This window comes from Myotis nattereri (genome assembly GCF_964212035.1).
Source record: "Myotis nattereri genome assembly, chromosome: 4".
NCBI classification, from domain to species: Eukaryota; Metazoa; Chordata; class Mammalia; order Chiroptera; family Vespertilionidae; genus Myotis; species Myotis nattereri.
The window spans coordinates 22,008,911-22,034,130 of NC_138079.1; the positions used below are offsets into that span (position 1 = coordinate 22,008,911).

A 25,220-nucleotide genomic window follows, 5' to 3' on the forward strand; every position below is an offset into this window, starting at 1 on the left:
CACAGCTGCCTGATGCTGCTGCTGGTGGGTCTTGCGGTGTTTCCATAGGTTGGAGAAGGAACCGTAGCTCTTGCCACAGTCGGGGCAGGAATAGGGCCTTTCACCCATGTGAATGCGGCGATGTTCTGCCAGGCGCATGGAGATGGCAAAGGCCTTGCCACACACTTCACAGGCAAAGGGCCGCTCACCTGTGTGCAGGCGCCGGTGGTCCTTCAGATGGGTACTCTGACGGAAGGCCTTGCCACAGTCTGGACATGGGTATGGCCGCTCTCCTGTGTGTATGCGCCGGTGCACCTGCAGTGATGTCTCTGTGCTAAACAAGTTTTTTGCATTCGCTGCACTCTAAGCCCCGGCGTCGGGCAGGGGCTGCAGGGGCTGCAGCAGCAGTGCCTGCAAGGGTCGTTGGGGGGTGGGGTGGGGGGCAACTGGTGTGCGAGTTGCCTGTGGGGCCCTGGGGACTGGGGGCTCCTTAGCCATATTATCTATTTTAATATGAATGTTTATAATGCATTTTTGCAATTTAAAATACATTGAAAAATCAACAAAATAACATGTAATGTTTATATTATTTAATACAGCTTAATTTTATCTAAGCATGCCATATAACATATTCTAAATATAAATTTTCCCTTTCTGTTCCATTTTTAAGACCATGTTTTCATGTTAAGGAAAGGCCACCTTAACTGAGCAAAATGATTGATGGTTTTGTACTCATAAAGATAAATAAGCAAATACACTAACATGTGATTTGTTTTCCCTTCGTAAAACTCCGCTAAAGCAGTTCAATGGGTTTGGAAGATATCTGCCTGTTCATTTTTATCTCTCTCTTGCAGTAATTATAATAATGATGCTAGCATCACAGAATCCTCTGCTCAAAAACCTCACCTAAATTCAACATTGAATCGAGTGTTGATATGAGCAGAGGGAGAGGGGGAAAGGAGTCTGTATTTTCAAAGAATAAGCAGTTTGAATAGATATGACAGAAATACTTTTTTATAAAATGCAGTAAAAGCAAAGTAGCAGTGTGATATTTATTTTACATAACTCTTATATATACAGAAAATAAAAGTTTAGAAAGTTTAAAAGATAACTGGTGGAACTGTCTTCTGCCCTCTTATTCTCACCGATGCACTGGTGGAATAAGGGGAGGTGTACAAAATTGCCCTGGAAAGAAGACAGTGATTACGGATCTCATGGGTGCTTGCGGAGTTGTGACTGGCAGGGCAGAAGTGTGACTGTAGAGATGTGTCGGTCCAGACAAGAAGTGAATAGAACATGTTTACAAATGGCTCCTGGCTTTTTCCACTTGAAAGTTTGAGTTCTTTGCCAGGAAGGAAACAGAGGGTCTTCACAGTTCTTGACATGCTAGAGGACATACAAATGCCAACAATTCCATCCTTAAAAGTGACTGATTTAGCTACCCCCTATGATATAAAGCACTTCCAAGTTCTGCTTAATAGAATAAGACATGAAACAAAAATTTTAAGTGTAGTTTTGGGGAGCAAAGAGAGCTTATTGTGATTTAGCACTTCAGAAAACTTTTTTAAATCTTACAATATTGCAGTACTTAGTGGTGCATGCAAACTGCATATTCACATTTTGCTATGTTTCTCAAAAGCAATCTTGGAATTGGGATTTCTGTCCTTATGAAGTAGTTGCATTAAAATTATACTCACAGAGAAAAATTACAAACATATGGCCGAAACAAACACACATAGAGACCGATAAACATGACACTGGACAGTTTGAGGATAATTTGATAACACTAGACATCAACCCATAGAGGAGGATTCAAAAGCCTATGATCTTAAGTTAAGCTTTAGCCATTCTTTATTTTATTCTTGCATTTATGGAATTTTTAAAAATAAGTATTTAACTTATTTCTATGAAAGCTGAGTTCTTCATTTAAACAAAATATTGCTGAACTCTGTTGAATACAAGGCATTACTAAAAGTCAAAACATATAATAATAAAATCCTGAAGTTTATGACAATCTAATGGTGACAGATAACATCAGCAAGAAAGCTAAGAAACTGAACAGAGATTTCATCAGCAGGGAACAAAAATGAGAGTTGAATCCTTGCCAAGTTAGTGTGGGTATGCAAGTACTCCAAGTATATAGTTCTCAAGAAGGGATAAGTCCTAGAAGCGGCAACAAGATGGAAATAGTTCTGCCTTAATATAAAGTCTTTACAAACCGAAAGTGACTACACAAATTCATGAAATGGTGATCATTGGTCAAATTGCTGGATGATGTACAGAACTTCCGTGCACAATTTGAGTGATCCTCCAAAGATTTAATATTTTCAAAATAAACTTAAAAGAAATACTATAGGGATATTGATTGGGATGGCATTTAATCCTTAGATTTTTTTAGTCTTCTAATCTCCAAGCACATTGTATTTCTCTATTTAAGTCTCCTTTAATGTCTCTAGTATTTGTAGTTTAACATGGATCTGTGAGCGTTCCATGGGATTTGGGGCATTTTTATTCATAGTAATTCTGGTTTTTAGTGGTTTAATTCTACATTTCCTAATGAGTTGAGCACTTTGTCATATATATATATATACATATATATATATATATATATATATATATATATATATATATATATATATATATTTTTTTTTTTTTCCAGCAGGAGATTTGGATATCATTTTTTTGTGAAATACTTAGCTAATCTTATTGCCAATTTTATATTTACCTGTTCATATTTTTCTTATTGTGTTATAGACTTCTGTAGGCCTTTGAATGTTTGTCCTATATATTATTACATGTATTATATGCACTAAAATTACCTTCTCCCACTTGTAGACATCATATCCATTTATACCTCTAGATGACTATTTCAGCACCTATAACCTAAGAATTAGAAAACTAATATAATTATAGTAAAATCACAAAATTAAGAAAATAACAATATAATTATATATAACACTAGAGGCCTAGTGCACAAATTTGTACACGGGTGGGGTCCAGCCAACCCGGTCCCAATCGGGGTTGATCGAGGCTGGGCCTGTCAGGAGGAGGAAACAGTAGGAGACTGGCCTCCCAGCCCACCCTGATCAGGGCTGGGCTGGCTGGGGGAAGGAGCCATGTGTGATTGGCCAGTGGGCTCCACCCCCAATCAGAGTGGGGGGGGGGGCAATTGAGAGTCAGTGGACAAGGGAGGGGCCATGGGAGGTTGGCTGGCCAGCCTCACCCCCCATTGATCTGGGGAGGATCTGGCTGGGGAAGGGGCCACAGGACAATCGGGGTGGTGGGATCTAATCAGGGGTGGGGTCAGCTATGAGGGGCTGTGGGTGGTGGGCCGGCTGCCCCCACCCCCTAATGAGGTGGGGAGGCCTATCAGGGGCCAGCGGCCTGCGGGAAGGGCAATGGGTAGTTGACTGGCCAGCCCTGCCCCTGATCAGAGTAGGGGGCCCATCGAGGGGTGGGTCTGGCTGGGAGGAGGGGCTGTAGGAGGTAGGTCAGCCGGCCTCTGCCCCTATTGGAGTGGGGGTGGGTGATCAGGTGCAGGGCAGACTGGGGGAGCAGCTGTGGACTGATGGAGGTGATGGGGCCCCATTGAAGGTGGGTCTAGCCATGGGGAGGGGCTTCAGGAGGTTGACTGTCGATCCCCGCCCCCTACCAGGGTAGGGGGGGGTGGCAATCAGGGGTGAGGCCAGCAGGGGGAGGGGCTGTGGGCCTATCGGGGTGGTGGGGGCCCATCGAGGTGGGGCCAGCTGGGGGAGAAGGGCTGTGGGAGGTTGGCCTGCCGGCTCCACCCCTGATCCAGCCGGTCCGCTGGCCACAGTGGGCATCATAGTGACAGGTGGTTGTGATCCTTATGGTGTTCTTGTTGCTGGATTTATATATATATATATATATACAGTCCATTTTTAAATATGTCAATTATTCTAATAATATTTTTATGGTAACTTCCCACTTAAATTCAGAATTCAATCCAGGATCACATCTTTTCTTACAGAGGCATCATTTTAAACTCTTTAATCTGAAATAGTTTCTGAGACTAGTGAAAATTGAAAAGCTAATTTTAAAAAGTTTATGAAAATGCAAAAGGCCTCAAAAGCCATAGTGATATTGAAGAAGAGGAAACAGTTAGGGAACTTAAATGACTAGATTAAAAAATTAAATATTGCTTCAATAATTAAGGCAGCTTCATATTACCACATAGATAAACAAAAATGTCAGCATAATGACTAGAAATGCATGAACAACATAAAGAGACACATGAATTTTTAAAAAGGCCACTGGAATTGGATACCTAAGTGACTTTTTAAAAGTAATGATGAGTATGTATGGGTGGACTTGATGTTCTATAAATTTGGAAATAGAAGAAGAAAATGTTGGAGTATTTGAAACAGTACAAAAGCACTGAAATAGGACATCAGGAAAAATCAATCACCATAATTTGGTAATCATACTAATGAACATTTTCTACCGCACTTACATTTTTGAATGGTTTAACAGTTATTTACATTTCAGAGGGGCAGGGAAAGCTCTCTAAAATTTTAAATGTAAATGTTTCTGGGAGTAGTTACAATTCCATATTCAGTCAGACTTTGTTTAATCCTATCTTTTAATCATGGATACCTCTTTTAAATTATCTGTATCAAGGACATATCATATTTGGAGTGAAAGTGAAATTAAAATATTTGCTGTTTAAGGGCATAGAATAAAATGGGAGGGTCTTGGTTGCAATCAGGGCACTGAGTATAATGGGAATACAGGAAAAGTACTGAATTTGGTTCAACATGTGTCAGGAGAAAGGAATATACTTATTTTAAAGTTTATCTGCTCTTCCTGTGATTCATAATGTCAGTTTCTCAGGACCCAGATTATAAATGCTCAATAAAGTTCTCTTAAGAGAGCAGCTGAATGCTAATTATGAGTAAATATATGATGTCACACATTTTGAAGAACTGAAACCCAACACAGATTCAAAGGTCACAGATTCTAGATAGTAGACCAGAATAATTAAAATTGGACATAAGTAAGATTTTGATAAGTGAGATAACATTTATGGGGAATTCTAGCTGGGGTGAATGGAGATAGATCGGCTTTACGTAAGAGGATTAATTTGAGATTAGACTTAAAACAAGGAGAAGAGATGAAATTATGGTAAGGGTGCTTAGATATTTCCTATAAAAAAGGCCCGTGAACATAATGAAAGTAGAGGTCAAGAATATGGAAGAAAAAAGTCGCATTCTGCCTACAGCTAAGGCTGCATAGTTATGGGGACACAGGCTGGCATGTACGATGGTAATGAATACTTTGATTTCTATTTAAGTAAATTTGAGGGTGGTTGTTGACTTTTTCTATAGCCATTTTGGCCAAGATATTGGTATTGTTCAAGAAACAGTGTGTAGTATGGTTTGAGAGTTAAAGTACGTAAAAGGCTAGTGTAGCATGCAGTGATGTGATAATACAGTACTGGCAGTAAGAATAAAATAATAGCTCTCTAATACAAAAGCTGGCTTTTAAATAACTCGGTGTGAAGTAAGTATTTGTGCATTGTCCTGAGGACTTAGGTTAATGCTTAATATTTTCCTCATGTGTTTCTAGTTTAAAAAAAAAAAACCAACCTATAAAGAGAATTTTGGGATACAATGTGCTTTTAAATCAGAAGCAGCTGCTACATGTACTGCACCATAAGTAATGACATTATAAAACCTTTATAAATGTAATTTATTTTGGTTCTGAAAAACACTGCAACACTATAAAACTTTATCAAACATCCTCAGGAAATGTGAGACTTTATTTCTGTGTCTATATACTTCAAACTGCCATATCCTAAAGCCGAAGAGAAAACTCCCTATCCAAATACATTATTTTATGTATGTTTTGGGGAAATATCAATGTTTAGGGCATAAGTCAACATACATAAGTGCAACAGCTTAATTACTCAACAGATTGATTTCTCAGTATAATATAAACCAGACTCCTATCTGTTTTGCTGTTGGTATCTGTATTTTCATTGTTTTAGTTAACATCTAAACTAATTGTATCTAATTATAACCAAGAGCCCAATAAATGTTAAAATCCCCTCCCATTCTAGAATTCTATGATTACACTCATGATGATTTAAGCTATGAAATACCTTTATTAAAACTATTAAAAATTTAGAGCTAAGTCTGCAAAATGATATTTTATATTTAGATAGTGACTACTTATAGGTAGTTCTAGGACTCTATGTCAATTGCCCTAAGCAAAATGAGTGCTAAACACATATCTTTGAATTAAAATATAATGGTCAATTAAGTTGATATCTCAAAATTATTTTGTGACTACTAATGTTTTCCTTAAAAAAAAAACACTACTCCTGTAAGTTTGTCTACTCTTCATACAATAAATGTGTTTTAATAATCAAATAGTAAAATAAAGTATTTAAATTATGCTTAATTTTCAATAATAATAGGCATATGACCAATTAATTATTAATCTATGACCATTAGGGATTCCACAAGATCTAGATCTAATATCCAAAAAATAAAATGCATATGAAGATTCTCTAACAGAATAATAGAAGCCTTTGCTATGCTTTTTGCATTGTGGAATTGTGCACCTGAAACCTGTATAATTTTGTTAACCAGCATTACCCAAAATTCACTAAAAGGAAACAAATATATTTTAATTCTTCTCTTGAGCTGTATTACTAGATTTCATAAGTAATTCATCACATGTGTCTATTCAAATTATAGGGAAACTACAGAGTAGTTTCTGTGACTTTATAATCCTCTTTGTAAGAACCAAAGGTTTCTCTTGGTATAGAAAACAGAATTGGTAAATATCTGATAGTTTTGTCAAGAGTGAGCAACCAAATTTCAGATGGCATTGTGAAAAACAAAAATGGCTCTTAATTTCAACATTGCTGATTTTTCTTTCCTGTCTTGCAAAAATCTAAAATGACAAAAGGAAACATTCTAAAGTATTTCCTTATGAAAATATCATTGTGATTAATTTTCTTGTTCTTCCAGTCCATCCCATCCAGACAATGAAAGCAAATTTGTCAACTTAGACTGTGCTAAACAACTCATGGAATTCTGGACCTTTCACATTAATAATCTTATCTTTATCCCATTGGACTAGTGTGTGTGTGTGTGTGTGTGTGTGTGTGTGTGTGTGTGTGTATCTTTTATCATGTCATATGCAATTCCACCTGTTTGGATTATCCACATGCAAATTTTTATTACATTTTTACTAGATCCTCCTGCCCACCGACAGGTTTCTTCACACTCTTAGAAAATATCTAAACTTTGGAGTTAAAGAAATTTGAATGATAATTTCATTTAAACTAGCAAGAATCTAAGGTATGTGAAGTTTAATTGACTTCTAACTTCTGCATAATTACTAAATGGTGCAATCAGGACTGAACCTTGTAAGTTGTATGTTTGTCTGTACACATGTAGATTTTATTAAATCTGGCAAGTACTCCCCAGCCAGTGTCGCTCAGTGGTTGAGTGTCAAACTATGAACCAGGAGGTGACAGTTCCATTCCGGGTCAGGGCACGTGCCCAGGTTGTGGGCTGCATCCCCAGTAGGGGGTGTGCAAGAGGAAGCCGATCAATGATTCTTTCTCATCACTTATATTTCTATCTCTCCCTCTCCCTTCCTCTCTGAACTCAATAAAAATATTTAAAAAATATTTCTAACACTACTTTATTTGTTCAAAACTGCTTCCTCTAATTTCAGAATTAAGTCCTAGATTTTACATTCAAGGATTATACCTTTATGACTTTATAAAATTCTATATCACTTATAAATTAATATAGGCATTATTTTCTGGAACTCCTAGTTTCTGTAAAACTAAGAAAATATTTGTGAACATCTCTTTGCATTAGAAGCTACCTATTTTTACCCAGTCCTGGTAGTACATGGTAAATATGGTAGGCTTTTATTTCATACGGGATATTGCCAGTACAATAGAACTGGGAAGACTGGGTTTGTGTTCAACCAGAGCAGCCAGAACAATGTGATCAAAAAGACAATCTGTTATTGTACAAGCAGTTCCATCCTCATTACAATTCATGTGTTCAACCAAGTTCAGAGGCGAGAGTCTAGCTAGTCTCTGTATACTAATTAATAATAATGTCAAAGCCAGGAGTGCAGGTTAGGAGAGAGTTTATAAACCCTTATGAACTTAAGAAATGCTAAAAATAATTGGAAGCCCACTTTTATAATGATGTAGATATGTGTGGATGGCGTATATAAGACAAGATCCTATTGCAAAACAGAGAAAGTGTGCTTTTCAGAAAGTAGTACAGGTGTTTATATTAAAATCTCTCTTTCATATACATATTATTTTCCATAAATACTATAACATAATGGACACACAGATTTGATGCGATTATCTTCATTTGAGAAAAATTCTGAATACTCTATATGGGTTTTCCGTCTTGACTCATGTCAAAAATAAATAGGCACAGGAAACTGAATACCTTAACTTGTTCATAGCTAAAAAAAAAAAAAAAAAAACAAACAAAAAAAAACAGCTGTTTTTTTTTTCCTCAAGAGAAGTGATAATAATTTATGAAAAGTAGTTAAAACTACACACATTGTTAGTAGCTATCATTGACAGATTACAGAACTAATTCAAAATGATACAGAAATATCTAAAGCATATGTATGTTTTAAATTTTCAGAATAATATTGTCAAGGTCCATCCATCCATGTTGTTGTAAATATCAGTAATTCATCTTTTCTTATGGCTGAGTAAGAATCTATGGTGGACAACGAATCTAATATACAGATCATGTAGCATAGAAATGTATGTTTGAAACCTTTATGGTTCTTTTAATCAATGTAACCTCAATAATTTTAACAAAAAATAAAATAAAATGTATGTGCAGCAATAGTGGTCAATTAATCAATACACACTCAATTTTTATGAGAAAGAATTTTTTTTTTTACAGCCAAAAATAAATGCTTGTAGTGGAGCCTTGGTTGCCTTAAGATTACAAGTATCTCTTTTTATCTGTTGTTATTCTTCTGTATCTGTGAATCTTCCAAGGTGAAACCTTTTATATAAGGCCCCATGAACTGAATGTGCCCTTTATACACAGCTTGAGAAAAAGAATCATAAAGCAATTTCAAGTTCTTAGATACAAACATTTGTCAGTTGAACTTGAAATATCACGATGTTAGTTATTAACTATGGAATGAAAAGTGATGTTAAGTGAGGGATGCTGTAGGATGCCATATGACTAACCTGAAGAGAAATAAGAGATAAAAAAGAGTCATCAGGTGGACCGTATGGGGCAAAATGCGTATGACCTATGGAACCAGAGGACAGATATTTCAAAGAAAGTGAAAGTAATAGACTTTTGATAAAATAGGCTGCATTTGGAAAAACATAATATCACACACACAAAAGAAGAATCTGGTCAAGATTTTGGAAATTTCACAGATAAACGTATTTGTGATTTAAAAGCAATAGGCATAACTTTTGTGATATTAGGTACTTTTTTGTTTATATTTTTGGCCTCTTCTTATTTGACTGATGTTGCAGTGAACTAATCAATACTCATTTCATTGCAATCACCTCTAGTATCATATGCCAAGAACCAAGAAAAATATATAAGGGTCTATGGATGATGTTAGTATTCATAATTGTTTATTTTTTATTTTCATGTTTTGAAATGAGTGGGCATAAATAAGGGGTAAAGCACAGAGAACACAGGAGTTGCTGGTACATAAAACAGCATAAATGAGATTGGTAAGGGGAAGATAGATAAATAGAAAACTTTGGGTATCAGAAAGTTCATGTCACATAATCTGTGACACAGAGGAAAGGGGAGAGGTTGAATGAATGTTTGCTGAAAATAGAATGCAAGAAGTGTTAAGTATTTTCCATTGCCATTTGCTCCTGATTGCTAATGAGCAGCATCTACAAAGTACTTCAGGTGAATGAGCAACATCATCCTGTTACTAGAATGCTATTAAAGCTTTCTAAAGGTAGTTTCTTTCTTCTACTTCTTTTTTTCTTTTTCCTCAAACCCATGGGTCTGAATTATAGTCAGGAAGTTGTTCAGTTTGACTGAGATTAAGAAGTAGAAGCGCCCACTGGGAGTGGCTCAGTGGCTGAGTGTCCACCTATGAACCAGGAGGTGATGGTTCAACTCCAGGTCAGGACATATGCTGGGTGGTGGGCTTGATCCCCAGTGTGGGGCATGCAGGAGGCAGCCGACCAATAATTATCTTCATCATTGATCTTTCTATCTCTCTCTCCCTCTCCCTTCCTCTCTGAAATCAATAAAAATATTTTTTAAAAAAGAAATAGAACTATCTAGAAGTATTTTTTTTCTTATACATATCATACTACTCTTAATTATAATAAATTATTCATTAGTAGAGACCAACATAATTTAGTAATTTTTGGCATATTATAATTGTACTTTGTATTGCCTCCTATAGCACACTAGTTATTATTTACCCATGACTTTAAATTAAATTTCAAAGAAAATTTTAATCTTTTAGATGCATACACATACAATTAAAAGCATACATACCTGATTAATAATGAATCAATTCTACATATAACCAATTTTATTTTGAGACATACTATGAATACTGACCTACATTGAGCTACCTGAACAAATCACATTCCTTACCGTACTCTACTGAAATGTCATGCCTTTTGCACACCGCAATGAGTCAAATATTGTTTGAATAATCATTAGTGATGTCAAAAGCCACTGTAAAATATAAACCACTTTCAGCCTCTATATTATCATATAAAAATTCTTACCTTGCCTACATATTGTGTATCTGTACCTGTGTACTCTTCCAACAAAAAGAACTGATTCCACATCCAGCCACGCTTGGTGCGATGTAGCATTTTACCATCTTTTGTCAAACTCATCATCCTTTTGCTTGGTAAATCACTGTTAACTTTTTCTTGTAATGGGATAGCATCAACTGCATAAAACATATAGGTCCAGATGAATAGTGGTAGGCAATGGTAAGTCCTCATTATTTGCGGCTTCAGCAGGATATCAAATTCAATGTACCGTCTATTTCCCCTGAGGAGTAGGGGGAGAAAATGCTTTATTAGGTTGTGTCTCACTTTCAAATGATCTGTAAACTGTAAAACTTTTCTAAATGTTATTTATATTATTTTCCATGTTACATCAGTGAACTATTCTTAAAAACTTATATAGGTAAGTAGGAAGACATATATATCACAATTAAACTATACAGGAGGTTAATGACTGACTTTAATATAATTATATTGCAGCATATACATGTGAGTATATTTGTAATTTAAAAGAATATATATTTTGAAAAAAAATAATCTCTATAATACATCAAAGATCATAGAGGCCATACGTGTATTATTTATTAAAATATGCATATATATGAACCTATGTACTTTACAGAAAACTCTCTTCTGCCAACAATCTACTACATTTTACTAGCTGTTTCTACTCTTTCTCCTCCTCTTGTTTTTCTTCCACCTCCTCTTGTTCTTCTGTAATAAGTTGAGATGGTGTCCCAAGGAAAATTCAATGATACCAAATATACTTTGGATTGTGTCTTGCAATACATAGTGCCATACCATGCTGATCTTTACAATTGATAACTATTATTCCCCCCCAACAATCAGTTGAGTGAGTCACTCAATTTTATTTGAGACTGAGTTGAACATGCTCTGAATGGAAACATTTTACCTGATAATTTAAAAACAACAACACATTTATTTCCTACCAAGAATGAAGAGCACACAGATGGGTGCTGTGAAACTAGGTGTGGGATACCTTGATCCAGTTTTTGAAACAAAGAATGTCTCTCTGTTGAGATAGTAAGTGGAATCTTCTTGAAGTAAAAACAAGAACTCATTTGGTATCTCAATTAATTTTATTTATTAACACATTGGTTTAAATTTATAAGGCATTTAATTTAGTAGATGTGAGATGATAATACTGCTGCTGCTGATGATGATAATGACTTGGTAAGCAATAGAAACCCATCCCAAACTAGGGTAGGCAAAAGAAGAATTAATTGAATTATACAATCACATTAAGTGTGGAAAGGAAAGAATGAAAGGGGTAAAGAGCTACTGCGCATCTCCTGCTCATGAAAACTAGAATCGGCGGGGTTGAGTACTTGAGTACTATGCTCTATCTCTGATTCTGTCTGTCTTCTCTTTCTTGCTTTGAACCAAGCTTTCTCAATCTGATGAAATATTGGAATTTATGGAGTTCAGATTTAATATGTTCCAATCCAGAAAACAACCAATAGTTATTTCTAACTTGTTTGAAAAGTCCTGGTAATGGATTCAGATTTACCTGGCTTAACCCAAATGCCCAATGCTGGAACATCCTAGATAATAAAAGGCTAATATGCAAACCAACTTAATGGTAAAACGACTGGTTGCTATTTCACACACTGACCAACAGGGGGCAGATGCTCAATTCAGGAGCTGCCCCCTGGTGGTCAGTGCGGTCCCACAAGAGGAGCACCGCTCAGCCAGAAGCCAGGCTCACAGGCTGAGGGACCCCCCTGAGTGCATGAATTTTTGTGCACCTCTAGTACACCTATAATTCAATTGCATTTATCAGGGCATAAAGACCAAATATAAGCTTCTAGCGTGGCTTATTCCTAATTATCTGTGAGGCTTTGGGATATTTACCCACATTACTAGGACTTAACTACTCTTTTTATCAAAGGAATATAATTAATACCTGATTCCCAAGTTATCATTAATATTTGTTGAACTTTTAATAGTCATTTGTAGTACAAGGACTTATTTTTACAACAGCATATATCTATGAAAATACTCACACATTAAGAATATAAGTAATTTGATAAAAATCTTATAGGAAATAAGTGTCAGAAATAGTTTTAAAACCAAGGCCTTAAACAGTATTTTTTAGATAATATAGGTAAAGAAGTTAACACAGTGCTAGTATACAAATTCTCAAGATGTTAATATCATCATCAGCCATGGTTGCTCCCACTATGTGTGTGTGTGTGTGTGTGTGTGTGTGTGTGTGTGTGTGTATACAGTATTCTATATAATCCTCTATAATAAAGAGCTAATATGCTAATTAGACAGGACAGCAGAACAACCTTTCAAATGACCTTCTGGAATGACTGGAATGACCAGTGGGTGGGGGCAGGGCAGTGGGGCCACGAGGGCAGTGATTTCTTCTCACTGAGAGATTCCTTTGGCCATTGTCTTTTCTGATAACCCTTGCCAGAGAAATTGGAGAGCATTCTTTATTTCCTGAGGTCTGTTCTACCTACGATGCCCACTTTGGATAGAATGTAAGCCTTTAAGCAAAAAAGTCCAATTGTATTAGATGGAGCCAGTGACTTCGGCAGGGGCTAGGATCCCATAGTCCTTAAAGCTAGAATACAATATTGCATTCATTTTCAGTGCATTGGAAAGCATTTGAAATATTTTAACATGGCATGTTTATAAAAGGTTAATCTGGCTACAGAGTTGAAATAAGTTAGAGGATAGGAAAGGGTTTGGTTAAAGGGAGATCGGTTAGAATCTATCACTCTAGTCCAGTAGGAGATGACAATGGCATATAGAGAAATGATTTGAAGTGGAGAGTGATACTCTGTTGAGGTTCCCTTAGCTATTTTAATATGCCCACAGAACGGCACGTGCACACATACACACACACACCATACACTCCAGTTTTTGTATGGTTTTGCTTCTTCTAATGGCTTGCACCTGCAGTTCTCTTTGGAGAACCTTCTTTGGCTATTGGAGCCACTTTGCCCATATGCAGAGGGAGCTTAAAGTGCTTAAAACTTGACAATTATCTCCAACAGAATCCCTGAGTCATTGTCTAACAGGTGCAGAAACATGAAAACCTACATGTGCTATACATCCCAGAGCTCCCCTGCAGAATCATGCTGGGGTTGGAACTTTGACTAACATTACAACTTATTTTGATTATACTCTGTCTTGTCCCCCCCCCCCACTCTTTCCCTAGCTTCCTGGTCTGGAAGCAATGTTTTAGCTAATCACTTGCACACAAATCCTCACCTCAGTGTTTGTTTCTGGAGAACAAGACCTAAGACATAGATAAAAATCTGTATATTTACAAGATTAAATACTACCATCTCATGTATTGGTCATTATAGCAGTGGAAAAAATAAGAAATATAATTTTTAGATTTTTAATTTGTGAACTGAGCCATTCATTGAGTGGAAAAGCAGTTCTGTTAGAAAAATTAAGAATTAAGTTTTTTGTTATTTTTATTCAAAATAAATAAATAATTTTATACTGCTATTGCTAACAACATTTTGGCATAATTAATAATGGGAAGGAAAAATTCACCATTCTACTGATTTTACATCATTTAATTTATATATTTACTAAAGGCCCGGTGCATGAAATTTGTGCACTTGGGGTTGGGGGGGGGGGTGTCCCTCAGCCCAGCCTGCACCCTCTTGCAGTCCAGAAGCTCTCAGGGGATGTCCAACTGATGGCTTAGGCCACCAACCATGAGCCTAGCTCAGGCTTCTGGCTGAGTGGAACTCCCCCTCTGCAAGTGGACTGAACACTGGGTGCAGCTCCTGCGTAGAGTGTCTTCCCCCTGGTGGTCAGTGCGTGTCATAGCAAATGGTCATTCCTCTGTTCGGTCTATTTGCATATTAGTCTTTTATTATATAGGCTGATAGCCTTTTAAAGTAGAGTCTTCTATATTTCCTCATATTCTTTTTTTTTAACATATTTTTATTTCAAAGAAGAAGGGAGAGGGGGAAAGAGATAGAAACATCAATGATGAGAGATAATCATTGATTGGCTGCGTCCCACATGTCCCCTACTGGGAATTAGGTCTGTAACCCTGGCATGTGCCCTTGATCAGAGTCAAACCTGGGACCCTTCAGTCTGCATGCTGACACTCTATCCACTGAACCAAACCAGCTAGGACAACTCCTCCTCCTATTCTTATGGGGAAACTGAGGTACAAAGAGGTTCAAAGATTGCCCAGATAGAAGAACTGAGAATTAAACTTGGTATGCCATTGCACTTGGGCTTACCCTTCTAACTTCTATGATGCTGGATGCTGGCAACCAGCATTTATTCTAACTTGCCTTCTGTATTCTAGGCAATTTGCTGAGTCTTTCCTCAAACAATTTTAACTTTCAGCTCAGTAATATTACAAAGAGGGAATGGCTATGTTAGAGGATTAAATTAAGGTTTTTCTTATTGAAGTAACTTACTTATATCATAAGGTGGTAGGCACCTGTGGAAAAAAGAAGGAACTGAGGATTTGAATTCTGTGTTACTGATGACAATGCTTATAGTAATTATACTGCTGTTAAGTAACATTGCTCCATAGGTATGAGGTATGGTAGCAACCATCTCAGGTAGAAACTGTAGTTTAACTCTAACCCTGCTGTTTGGCTTCTGTGTAACAATAGAAAAGTTACTTTGATTTTCTGAATTGTACAAATCATCCCATTTGATTGAACGCCTTATTGATTTTAACGTGACTATCCCATTGATTGTGATCTTACTGGTTATCGAAGCACTTTCTTCTGTACCTGGGAAACAGGAAAGCACAATTATCCTAAATTGTCTTAGTGGCCACAAATAATGCATTCCAGTTGACTCAGTGGTCCCAAGACCAGGACAGTGCAGTTACTCTAAATTGCCTTGATGGCTCTAGATAATGAATTCCTGGAAACTCAGTGGTCTCAAGACCCGAGGTCTCTAGATAATGTGTTCCTATCAACCCAGCGGTCCCAGATTATGTGTTTCTATCAACTAAGTGATCCGGAGACCCAAAACTATAATTAACATGATTAATTCTGCTTCTGTAAACTGCTTTTTTGCAAACCAGGTTCCTCATTCCAAACCTTGGGATGTAATCAATACCTATGTGATCTTTGCCTATATAAGTCTGGTTTTTTGACCATCTTATTACTGTGAGATTTGGGGAATGGCCCCTCATAGTCCCAGATTGCAATAAATGTGACTCTTTAATTTGACTTCTTGAGGCGTCCTTCTGTGATTTGCGGGGTACATTACAACAGGTGCTCACCTAGAGGCCTCTTTTATGGGCATCAAATGCTTGCCCAGTTCAAGGTCTTTGTCTTGACTCACAATCTCACCTGCAACTATCTATGTAGGTCATCCATAGTCATCTCTTTCTCATTATATTCAGTCTCTATATAATATTCTGCTTTTTGGAGAAGTCTTCTAAGCAACTTTTTCAAAAATAGCTTACCCCATTTCAGTCATACCACAGATTTATTTTCTTTATATTATTTACCATGATTTTAATTCTTTCATTTAGTAGATTATAAATTTATTGACTCATTCCCCTTATTATAATGTAACTTTTATGGTGATGAGATATTTGGTAAATGATCGTGTCCTGTATAGAATAGTTATTGACATTCAGTAGGTACTTAACATGTATTTGTAAAATTAATTGGTTAGTGATTCATGCATAAAATGGATAATCCCAAACTTGAGCCTAGGATCACATACATTGATTTAATAATCTATTCCATAAATAGTTGATAGAGATATGGAAAGAGTTGAACTTGTAGGAAATGTGCCTTTTAAAAGAATGCTCTTATGGATCTATATGTCTGTTCTTGTGCCAGCACCATGCTGTTTTAAGAACAGTGGCTTTGTAATACAGCTTGATATCTGGTGTTGAGATTCCATCTACTTTGTTCTTCTTTCTCAGGATTGCTGCAGCTATTCGAGGTCTTTTTTTATTCCAGATGAATTTTTGGAGCGTTCGTCTAGATCTGTGAAATATGCCATTGGTAATTTAACGGGGATTGCATTGAATCTATAGATTGCTTTGGGTAGTATGGACATTTTGATGATATTGATTCTACCAATCCATGAACACGGTATGTTCTTCCATCTGTTTATGTCTTCCTCTATCTCTTTTTTCAGTGTCCTGTAGTTTTTCCCATATAAGTCTTTTACTTCCTTAGTTAAATTTATTCCTAGATATCTTAATTTTTTTTGGTGCGATGGTAAATGGGATTGCTTTTTAAGTCTCACTTTCTGTAAGTTCACTATTGGTGTAAAGAAATGCCATAGATTTCTTGGCATTAATTTTGTATCCTGCTACATTGCCAAATTCATTTATTAAGCATAATAATTTTTTAATGGAGTCTTTAGGTTCTCTATGTACAGTATCATGTCATCTGCAAATAAGGACAGTGTTACTTCTTCTTTTCCAATTTGGATGCCTTTTATTTCTTCTTCTTGTCTGATCGCAATGGCTAGTACTTCTAGTACTATGTTGAATAGGAGTGGTGAGAGGGGGCATCCCTGTCTTGTTCCTGTTTTTAAGGGAAATGGTTTTAGTTTTGCCCATTGATTATGATGTTGGCTGTGGGTTTGTCATATATGGCTTTTATTATGTTGAGGTATGATCCTTCTATTCCTACATTGCTGAGTGTTTTTATCAATAAAGGGTGTTGGATTTTGTCAAATGGTACTGGCACAAGAACAGACATATAGATCAATGGAATAGAATAGAGAACCCAGAAATTGACCCAAACCACTATGCCCAATTAATATTCGACAAAGGAGGCAAGAGCATACAATGGAGTCAAGACAATCTCTTCAATAAATGATGTTGGGAAAATTGGACAGATACATGCAAAAAGATGAAACTAGACCAACAACTCACACCATAAACAAAAATAAACTCAAAATGGATAAAAGACTTAAACGTAAGACGGGAAACCATAAAAATACTAGAGGAATACACAGGCAGCGAAATCGCAAACATATGCTGAAGGAATTTCTTCTCTGATACTGCTCGTAGGGCAATGGAAACTAAAGATAAAATAAATAAATGGGACTACATCAAAATAAAAACCTTTTGAACAGCAAAGGAAACCAACGATATCACCGATAAGAGTTTAATCTCCAACATTTACAGGGAACTCATGCAACTTAGCAAAAGGAAGATAAACAATCCAATCAAAAAATGGGCAACGGACCTAGATAGGAACTTTTCAAAAGAGGACATACAGAAAGCCGAAAGACATATGAAAACATGCTCCAAGTCACTAATTATACGAGAGATACAAATCAAAACAACAATGCAGTATCATCTCACACCTGCCAGAATGGCTATCATCAATAAATCAACAAACAACAAGTGTTGGAAAGGATGTGGAGAGAAAGGAACCCTTCTGAATTGTTGGTGGGAATGCAGACTGGTGCAGCCACTGTGGAAAACAGTATGGAGTTTCCTCAAAAAACTAAAAATGGAGCTGCCATTTGACCCTGTGATCCCACTTCTAGGAATATATCCCAAGAAACCAGAAACACCAATCAGAAAGGATATATGCACCCCTATGTTCATAGCAGCACAATTCACCATAGCTAAGATTTGAAAACAGCCTAAGTGCCCATCAGCAGATGAGTGGATTAAAAAACGGCGGTACATCTACACAATGGAATACTACGCTGCAGTAAAAAAGAAGGAACTCTTGCCATTTGCAACAGCATGGATGGAACTAGAGAGCATTATGCTAAGTGAAATTAGCCAGTCAGAGGAAGATAAATACCACATGATCTCACTCATTTGTTGAATATAGAGAACTACATAGACTGATGAACAGGGACAGATCCAAAGACAGAGAAACAGCAATCAGACTATCAATCCCCAGATGGAAAGTAGGGGAGGGTGGGGGTAAGGGGAAGAGATCAACCAAAGGACTTGAATGCATGCATATAAGCCAAACCAATGGACCATAGACAACAGGGGGATGAGAACATGAGTGGGACTCGGGGAGTTTGGGCATTAATGGGGAGATGAGGACACATTTGTAATACCTTAACCAATAAAGAAATTTAAAAAAAAATAAAAAATAAAAGAATGCTCTTATTAACAAATGTCACCCTAATAAATGTAATAAAAATAAATTAAAAATAAAAGAATGCTTATTTTTCCTAACAAGTGGAATACAATTGGCAGTGAAGTAAGTGTAATATTCTTTTTAAAATTGTATAACATGAAATTAATATAAATTTCACATGATTGCTATAAATGATAGAACATTTATTTGACTTCTGAAGCCCTTTCATGAAATATCTACTTTTTTTCCTCATAATTCTTGGCATAATTCTTTACATTTAGGATATAAAACCTATTCCCATAGACTTTATTTAAAATTAGTCATATCCTTTATTCATTCAATAGCAGATGATTACTTAATTGTTCCATGTTTAATATCTCTATCAGCCTTAAATGCTCTACATTTTAATCACATTTTTGTTGACAAATAAATACCATCAGATGCATTATAAATAATAATATTTTAAATTTGGTTTACCTTTGATTTTGTAGCCAGAGAATTCACTTGGAATATTTTAAACTTTAAAAACTGAAAATAGTATTATTATTATTATTATTATTCCCTGTTCCCTTAATTATATTTCAACTAGTGGCCTGGTACACAAAATTTGTGGGGGGGGTGAGAGGGGTGTTCACTCAGTCCAGCCTGCACCCTCTCCAATTGGGGACCCCTTGGGGAATGTTGGACATCCCTCTCGCAATCTGGAACCACTGGCTCCTAACTGCTCACGTGCCAGCCTGCCTGATCACCCTTAACTGCCTCTGCCTTCCTGCCTGACCTCCCCTAACTGCTCTTCCCTGCCAGCCTGATCTCGCCCAGCCTCCGTCTCTCTTTGTTTTTCTCAGCAGTCCTCCAGGCCTCCCAGCCTCCCTGCCTCCCTCTTCCTCTTTCCCCAGGGAGGGGGTGGGGCCATTGGGGGCCCCTACACCCTCTTCCCACCCCCCCTTCCATCCAGGCCTCTTCAGGCCCAGCATGTTTTGTTTCCTCATTCTGAGAGAGGCTCCAAGAGCAAGCTGGGAGGGAGGGAAAGAAGGGGAGAAAAGGTTGTGAGCTGGTGGGCACTGTGTGTGTTTCTGTGCGTGTGTGTGGTTGTGAGTTAGTGTGAGTGCTGGCCCCACCTCCCTCATCCCTGTCTCCACTGCCACAAGTCCCCCCCCCCCCCATCCGAACGTGTTGTGCACGCAGCCTGGGCGTTAGGTCAAACCTCCGGTCATTGTGGATGTGACGGACCCAGGGTTTTTATATATTAGGATTGCATTTGAGAAAAATCTCTTTTGGCTATTTGTGAATCAAGAAAAAATGTGCCTTGTTATAATTAAGTAAATGTTTAACTTATAAAATCTACATCCAAAATTAAATTATGTTTTTATTTATTATCCCCATAGTTTAAACACAGATAAAGTATTTTAATAATTTTAATCTTGTTTTTCAAGCAAAGCTTTTTAGATGAAATATATATATATATATATATATATATATATATATATATATATGACAAGTAGATGGGATTAATTTTAGTACCTTATTATACAATTTGTCATCAACAAACTACTTCCACACAAATAAACCTATGTATATTTAAAACAGCAACAACTGTGAGATATGGTAATAAATTTAAATCCTTCCCAGATGAGAGATATGAAGTTTGGAGAGATGAAAAAAAACATTTTTGATTATCCAGTTGTTTTGTGGGTTTGGCAGAATTCCTACATATGTCTGATTCCTAGGCCAGCCACTTATTTTTCCAACATATTAGTATGTTTTTATATCAGTTAGAGACACAAGTCTGACAGCTCAGTTATGTAAGTGACAGATATATGGATCAAATCCTATGACTAAGCACCAAAATTATGAGTATTATATAATCAAGGAACTATTTAGGGATATATGTCTTAATATATCAATTTTTCATAGTAATTGACAATCCTTATATTAAATATAGGTAGATATATATGAATGTACATGTACTAGATCATTATTATATTTATCTCATATGTATGTGTTCATATATTTATTTCATATATGTGTGTGTATATATATACATATGTATATTCTCTAAAACATTTATCTTTTCAAGAATCCATACCCAAATATTGTCACATTGTATTTTAAGATTCTACCCTTCTCTAAATAAATGATACAAAATAATTAAAAAACAACAACACAGAAACTGATGGAACAAATATGAGCTGCCAGCTTTATATAAGCAGCCCTGAGTAGTTAACACTACCAAACACCCAGATTTGAAATTTAGCATTAGGTCTTTCCTAGAAAACCGGCACTATAAACGGTTATCAGCTGAGAGACTCTTGAATAAGATTTTCCCAATGTTCTATCAAACAAACAATAAAAAATCTATATCTACACTAATAAAAGAGAAAAATGGTAATTGGCGTACGACGATACCCTTTTCATTGGCTAATCAGGGCTATATGCAAATTAACTGCCAACTATGATTGGCAGTTAACTGCCAACTAAGATTGGCAGTTAACTGCCAACAAGATGGCGGCTAATTTGCATATGTAGGCACAATGCAGGGAGGCGAAAGGGAAAGCAGGAAGAAGCCCCGTGCCACCGACAGTGATCTGAAACCCAGGGGGGAGCTAAGAGCTGGGGGGCAGGGCAAAGGCGGCCCTGGGGCTGCCTTTGCCCTGACCCCCAGCCATGATCGGAGAATCAGGCGCCTTTGCCACCCTGGCCAGTGATAGCAGGAAGTAGGGGTGGAGCCAGCGATGGGAGCTGGGCACGGTCAAAGCTGGCAGTCCCGGGAGCTAGGGGTCCCTTGCCTGGGCCTAAAGCGAAGCCCACAATCGCGGGGCCGCTGCAGCTGTGGGTCCCCGCTGCCCGGGCCGGACGCCCAGGCCAGAGGTGTTAGGCCTGGGCAGGGGCGGAGCCTGCAACCGCGGGGAGCTGGGGGTCCCCTGCCCAGGCCTGTCACCTCTGCCAGAGGCCTCAGGCCTGGTCAAGGGGCCGATCCGGTGATTGGTGATCAGAGGGTGATGAGGGTCAACTCCTCTGGCTGAGGCATCAGGCCTGGGTGGGGGGCGGAGCCGGGGATTGGGGGGATATGATGGTCCCCTTGCCCAGGCCTGAAGCCTGGGTCAGAGGCGTCAGGCTTGGGCGGGGGGTGGAGCAAGCGATCAGAGGGAGATGGGGGTCCCCTGCCCAGGCATGATTCCTGGGCCAGAGGCATCAGGCCTGGGTTGGGGGCAGAACCAGTGATGGGGGGAAATGAGGGTCCCCTGCCCAGGCCTGATGCCTCTGTCAGAGGCATCAGGCCTGGGCAAGGGGCCGATCCTGCGATTGGAGGGTGATAGGGGTCAACGCCTGAGGGCTCCAAGTATGTGAGAGGGGGCAGGCTGGGCTGAGGGACACTCCCCCCCACACACACCCAGTGCACGAATTTCGTGCACCGGGCCCCTAGTAAATATACAAACAGGAAATATGCTAATTAGCTGAGCATCACCACGGCTCAGGAGGAGCTGCGCTCTCAGATGGGCAAGAGGGGACTGCGTGCCGCCCTCACCCCAACGGCTGCAGGGACACTGGGTGTGGGGGGGGGGTGGGCCAGAGTGGAGACACAACACACAGGAGCACCTGCCCCCACCCCAGCGGACACAACGCGGCAGCCAGAGACATGTTCTGAGCGTCTGGGCACCGAGCGGCTTGGAGCATGCCCACCCCAGCCAACACAATGCAGTGACTGGCGCTATGGGGGTCAGCGCAGGTTCCAGCCCCCCGCGGGGTGCCTCCTCACAGGGCGGGAGACAGGGCGCCTCCTCGCGCGATTTCAGTCACGCGCTGGGCCTCTAGTTACATGTAATAGAATGAAAAAAACACACATAGAATGCATGGTATTATAGAATATAAAGACATGTAAACAACCTATTTCCAGTATTTGAGAAAAGTATGACGGATGCCTTTTTGTTATATGGAAAACACATGGACTTTCAATTAAAAGCAGATAAGCAAGCAAGTTTTTTCACCCCCAGTGTGGGTTTCCTGAGTGGGAATCAAGAGTATCAACATTGATATATGACCTTCTATTATAATGATGCCCCTTTTGAAGTTGGCCAAGATATTATTATATCTACTCATTTAATACATTCCCTAAAATACAACAGGATAAGGACAAAATAAGACAATTTAGGTGGCATTATTTTGAAAATAATTTAGTTTGGAGGTATGCCTAATGAATAAATCATTTTAGTCGGTCAGAGATTTAAAAAGAAGAGAGGTATCTATACTCTCGACTTTTTAAGAATGTTGACTAACAAGGTATTACTGGTGTGGGGTTAAGGCAACATTTCATATTATCACAAACAAATGGACATCTTTAGTCACTGTGTTATTAAATACTGAAAACTGGACAAAATGATTTTCAAGCCGAGGGGGCATGAATACTTAATATGCATACATTGGGCTATAGTAAAGCCAAGGAAAATGCACACCTTCCTAGCAGCATAAGGACACTCAATAACATGTTCACCTGAGATTGCGGACTATAAATACCATGTCTCCTAAAGGAAGCAATATTCCTGGGATAAATAGCTAATACCAGGTCTTAGGGAGAATTTGTGCAAGATGATTGAAACATCTTGTATCCAAATGCAAGGAAGTGAGCAAAGACAACTGGGGTCTTGTCAAAAGGACTCAAGAGTTCATTTGAAGGGCTCCCAGCTAACCAATGATGGGATAATATGAGTATCAAAAGGGATAATTACTAAATAGATTGAAACAAATATAATGTTTACAAATCCATGAGTATATGAGAATAATAGTTTAAAAAACGCTTATTGGTCATCATTATTCTGAAACAAATGAGTAAAGAAAAAGAATAAAAAAATAAAGCAAGTTAAAGAGATAAATGATGTGTGTTGGGAGAGTACTGTTATTTTCAAAAATATTGTCAAAATTACCCTTTCAATTATAGTGACATTTGTGCAGAAAGCCAAAGAGTCAGGAGTGAGTTAGGAGGATTTCAATGGGAACAGTGTTCCAGAACAAGAAAATGTAGTTTGTAGCAAGGTCTGTGGTCCTTCAAGTCACGGAAAGGACCTAAGTTGAGTTAACAAGGGGAAACTTATAGACTCCAAAGTCATAGAGGGGGCCAGCTTCCAGAGTCCTCCAAGCCATGATAAAGAGCGGTGATCTTCATGATACTGACATCAGGTGAGGGTTTGTTTGCTGTAGAGGACGATCCTGACATAATATTAAATGGGTTCTTCAAGCTGGCATATGAAACATAGACTTACCAAGGCAAGAAAGGACACAAAGAAAATGCTGAGAAGATGATTGAAATAATACTGATGAAAGAATGTTTTTACTGGCTTGCAATTAATAGCAGTGGAAGAGTTAGGAATAAATCCCAGGTTTTGGCTTGAAAAACAGATTTAGAGCTACCATTTACTGGTGAGAGACAATGGATGAGTTCAGGTTGTGTGTGGGACTGAAATATAGTACATCTATAATATGTAATATATGTATATTCCTTTCCTTCAAACCAAAATTCTTGATTAAGTCATTATATAATTTTATTCTATTAAGGTGCAATAAAGGAATATACATCTGCCTAGGAAACTATAAGTGAGATTTGAGAAGGTCATTGTAAGCTATTACATTTACCGTTTTAAAGGGATAAGCACATTCAAAGTTTATTGTAAGTGTTAATGTGCAGTCTGCAGTAGATTCTGGTGATCCATGCAGATGCCATTGACAAAGCCAACTACCTTAAGGTTTGGCTGCCAACTGCTTAGATCTACCTCTTCTTCTGGGAATTTTTCTAGACTGATGAGAATCGCCAAGCTAGGGATGTTATTTCACTCATCACCAAAGTCAATGACACTGAAGTATGAATACCCAGACCCCTTGCCTCAAGAGTCTTTATTCTCAAAGCCTTCTCTCTGTGATCAGGCCCAGGCTAGACTCAATCTGAGGCAATGTTGGTGTTGTGTTCTTTCCACCTCTCTCTCCTATTTCATTTCTCCCCTACCATATTCTCTTGGTCATTGTACTTTGTTACAGTAACCCTAGGAATCCAATATAGTGCTGCTTAAATATTAATATTTATTAACCATTTGTAGTATTTCCTTAACTTTATCAGGTAAAGGTAAGAGATTCTTTTTTCCCCTGTGCTTCCATGTCATTGAGACCATAATATTAACGACAGAGAGGTAACATGAAGACATTTTTAAGACCACAAACTCAGAATTATTTCAAAAGACTGCACTACCTACTAGTTATGTAACTTTTAGAGAAACATTTCTATGTCTTAGTTTCTTAATTTGTGAAAGTCATAATAATCCTATATAATAAAAGGGTAATATGCAAATTGACCCTAATGGCGGGAACGACTGGGAACAACCACCAGGGGGCAGATGCTCAATGCGGGAGCTGCCCCC

At 38.0% G+C, this 25,220-nt stretch overlaps 1 protein-coding gene across 1 annotated transcript in view; it reads right to left on the bottom strand.

Moving 5' to 3' along the window:
* Positions 1–25,220, bottom strand: part of CDH9 (cadherin 9) — a 94,110-nt gene that overhangs the window by 42,979 nt on the left and 25,911 nt on the right. The window contains exon 2 of the mRNA XM_081088633.1: positions 10,751–11,024. Coding sequence (XP_080944759.1) covers positions 10,751–10,975 — 225 coding nt within the window. The 5' untranslated portion in view covers positions 10,976–11,024. The remainder of the gene's footprint in view (positions 1–10,750; positions 11,025–25,220) is intronic.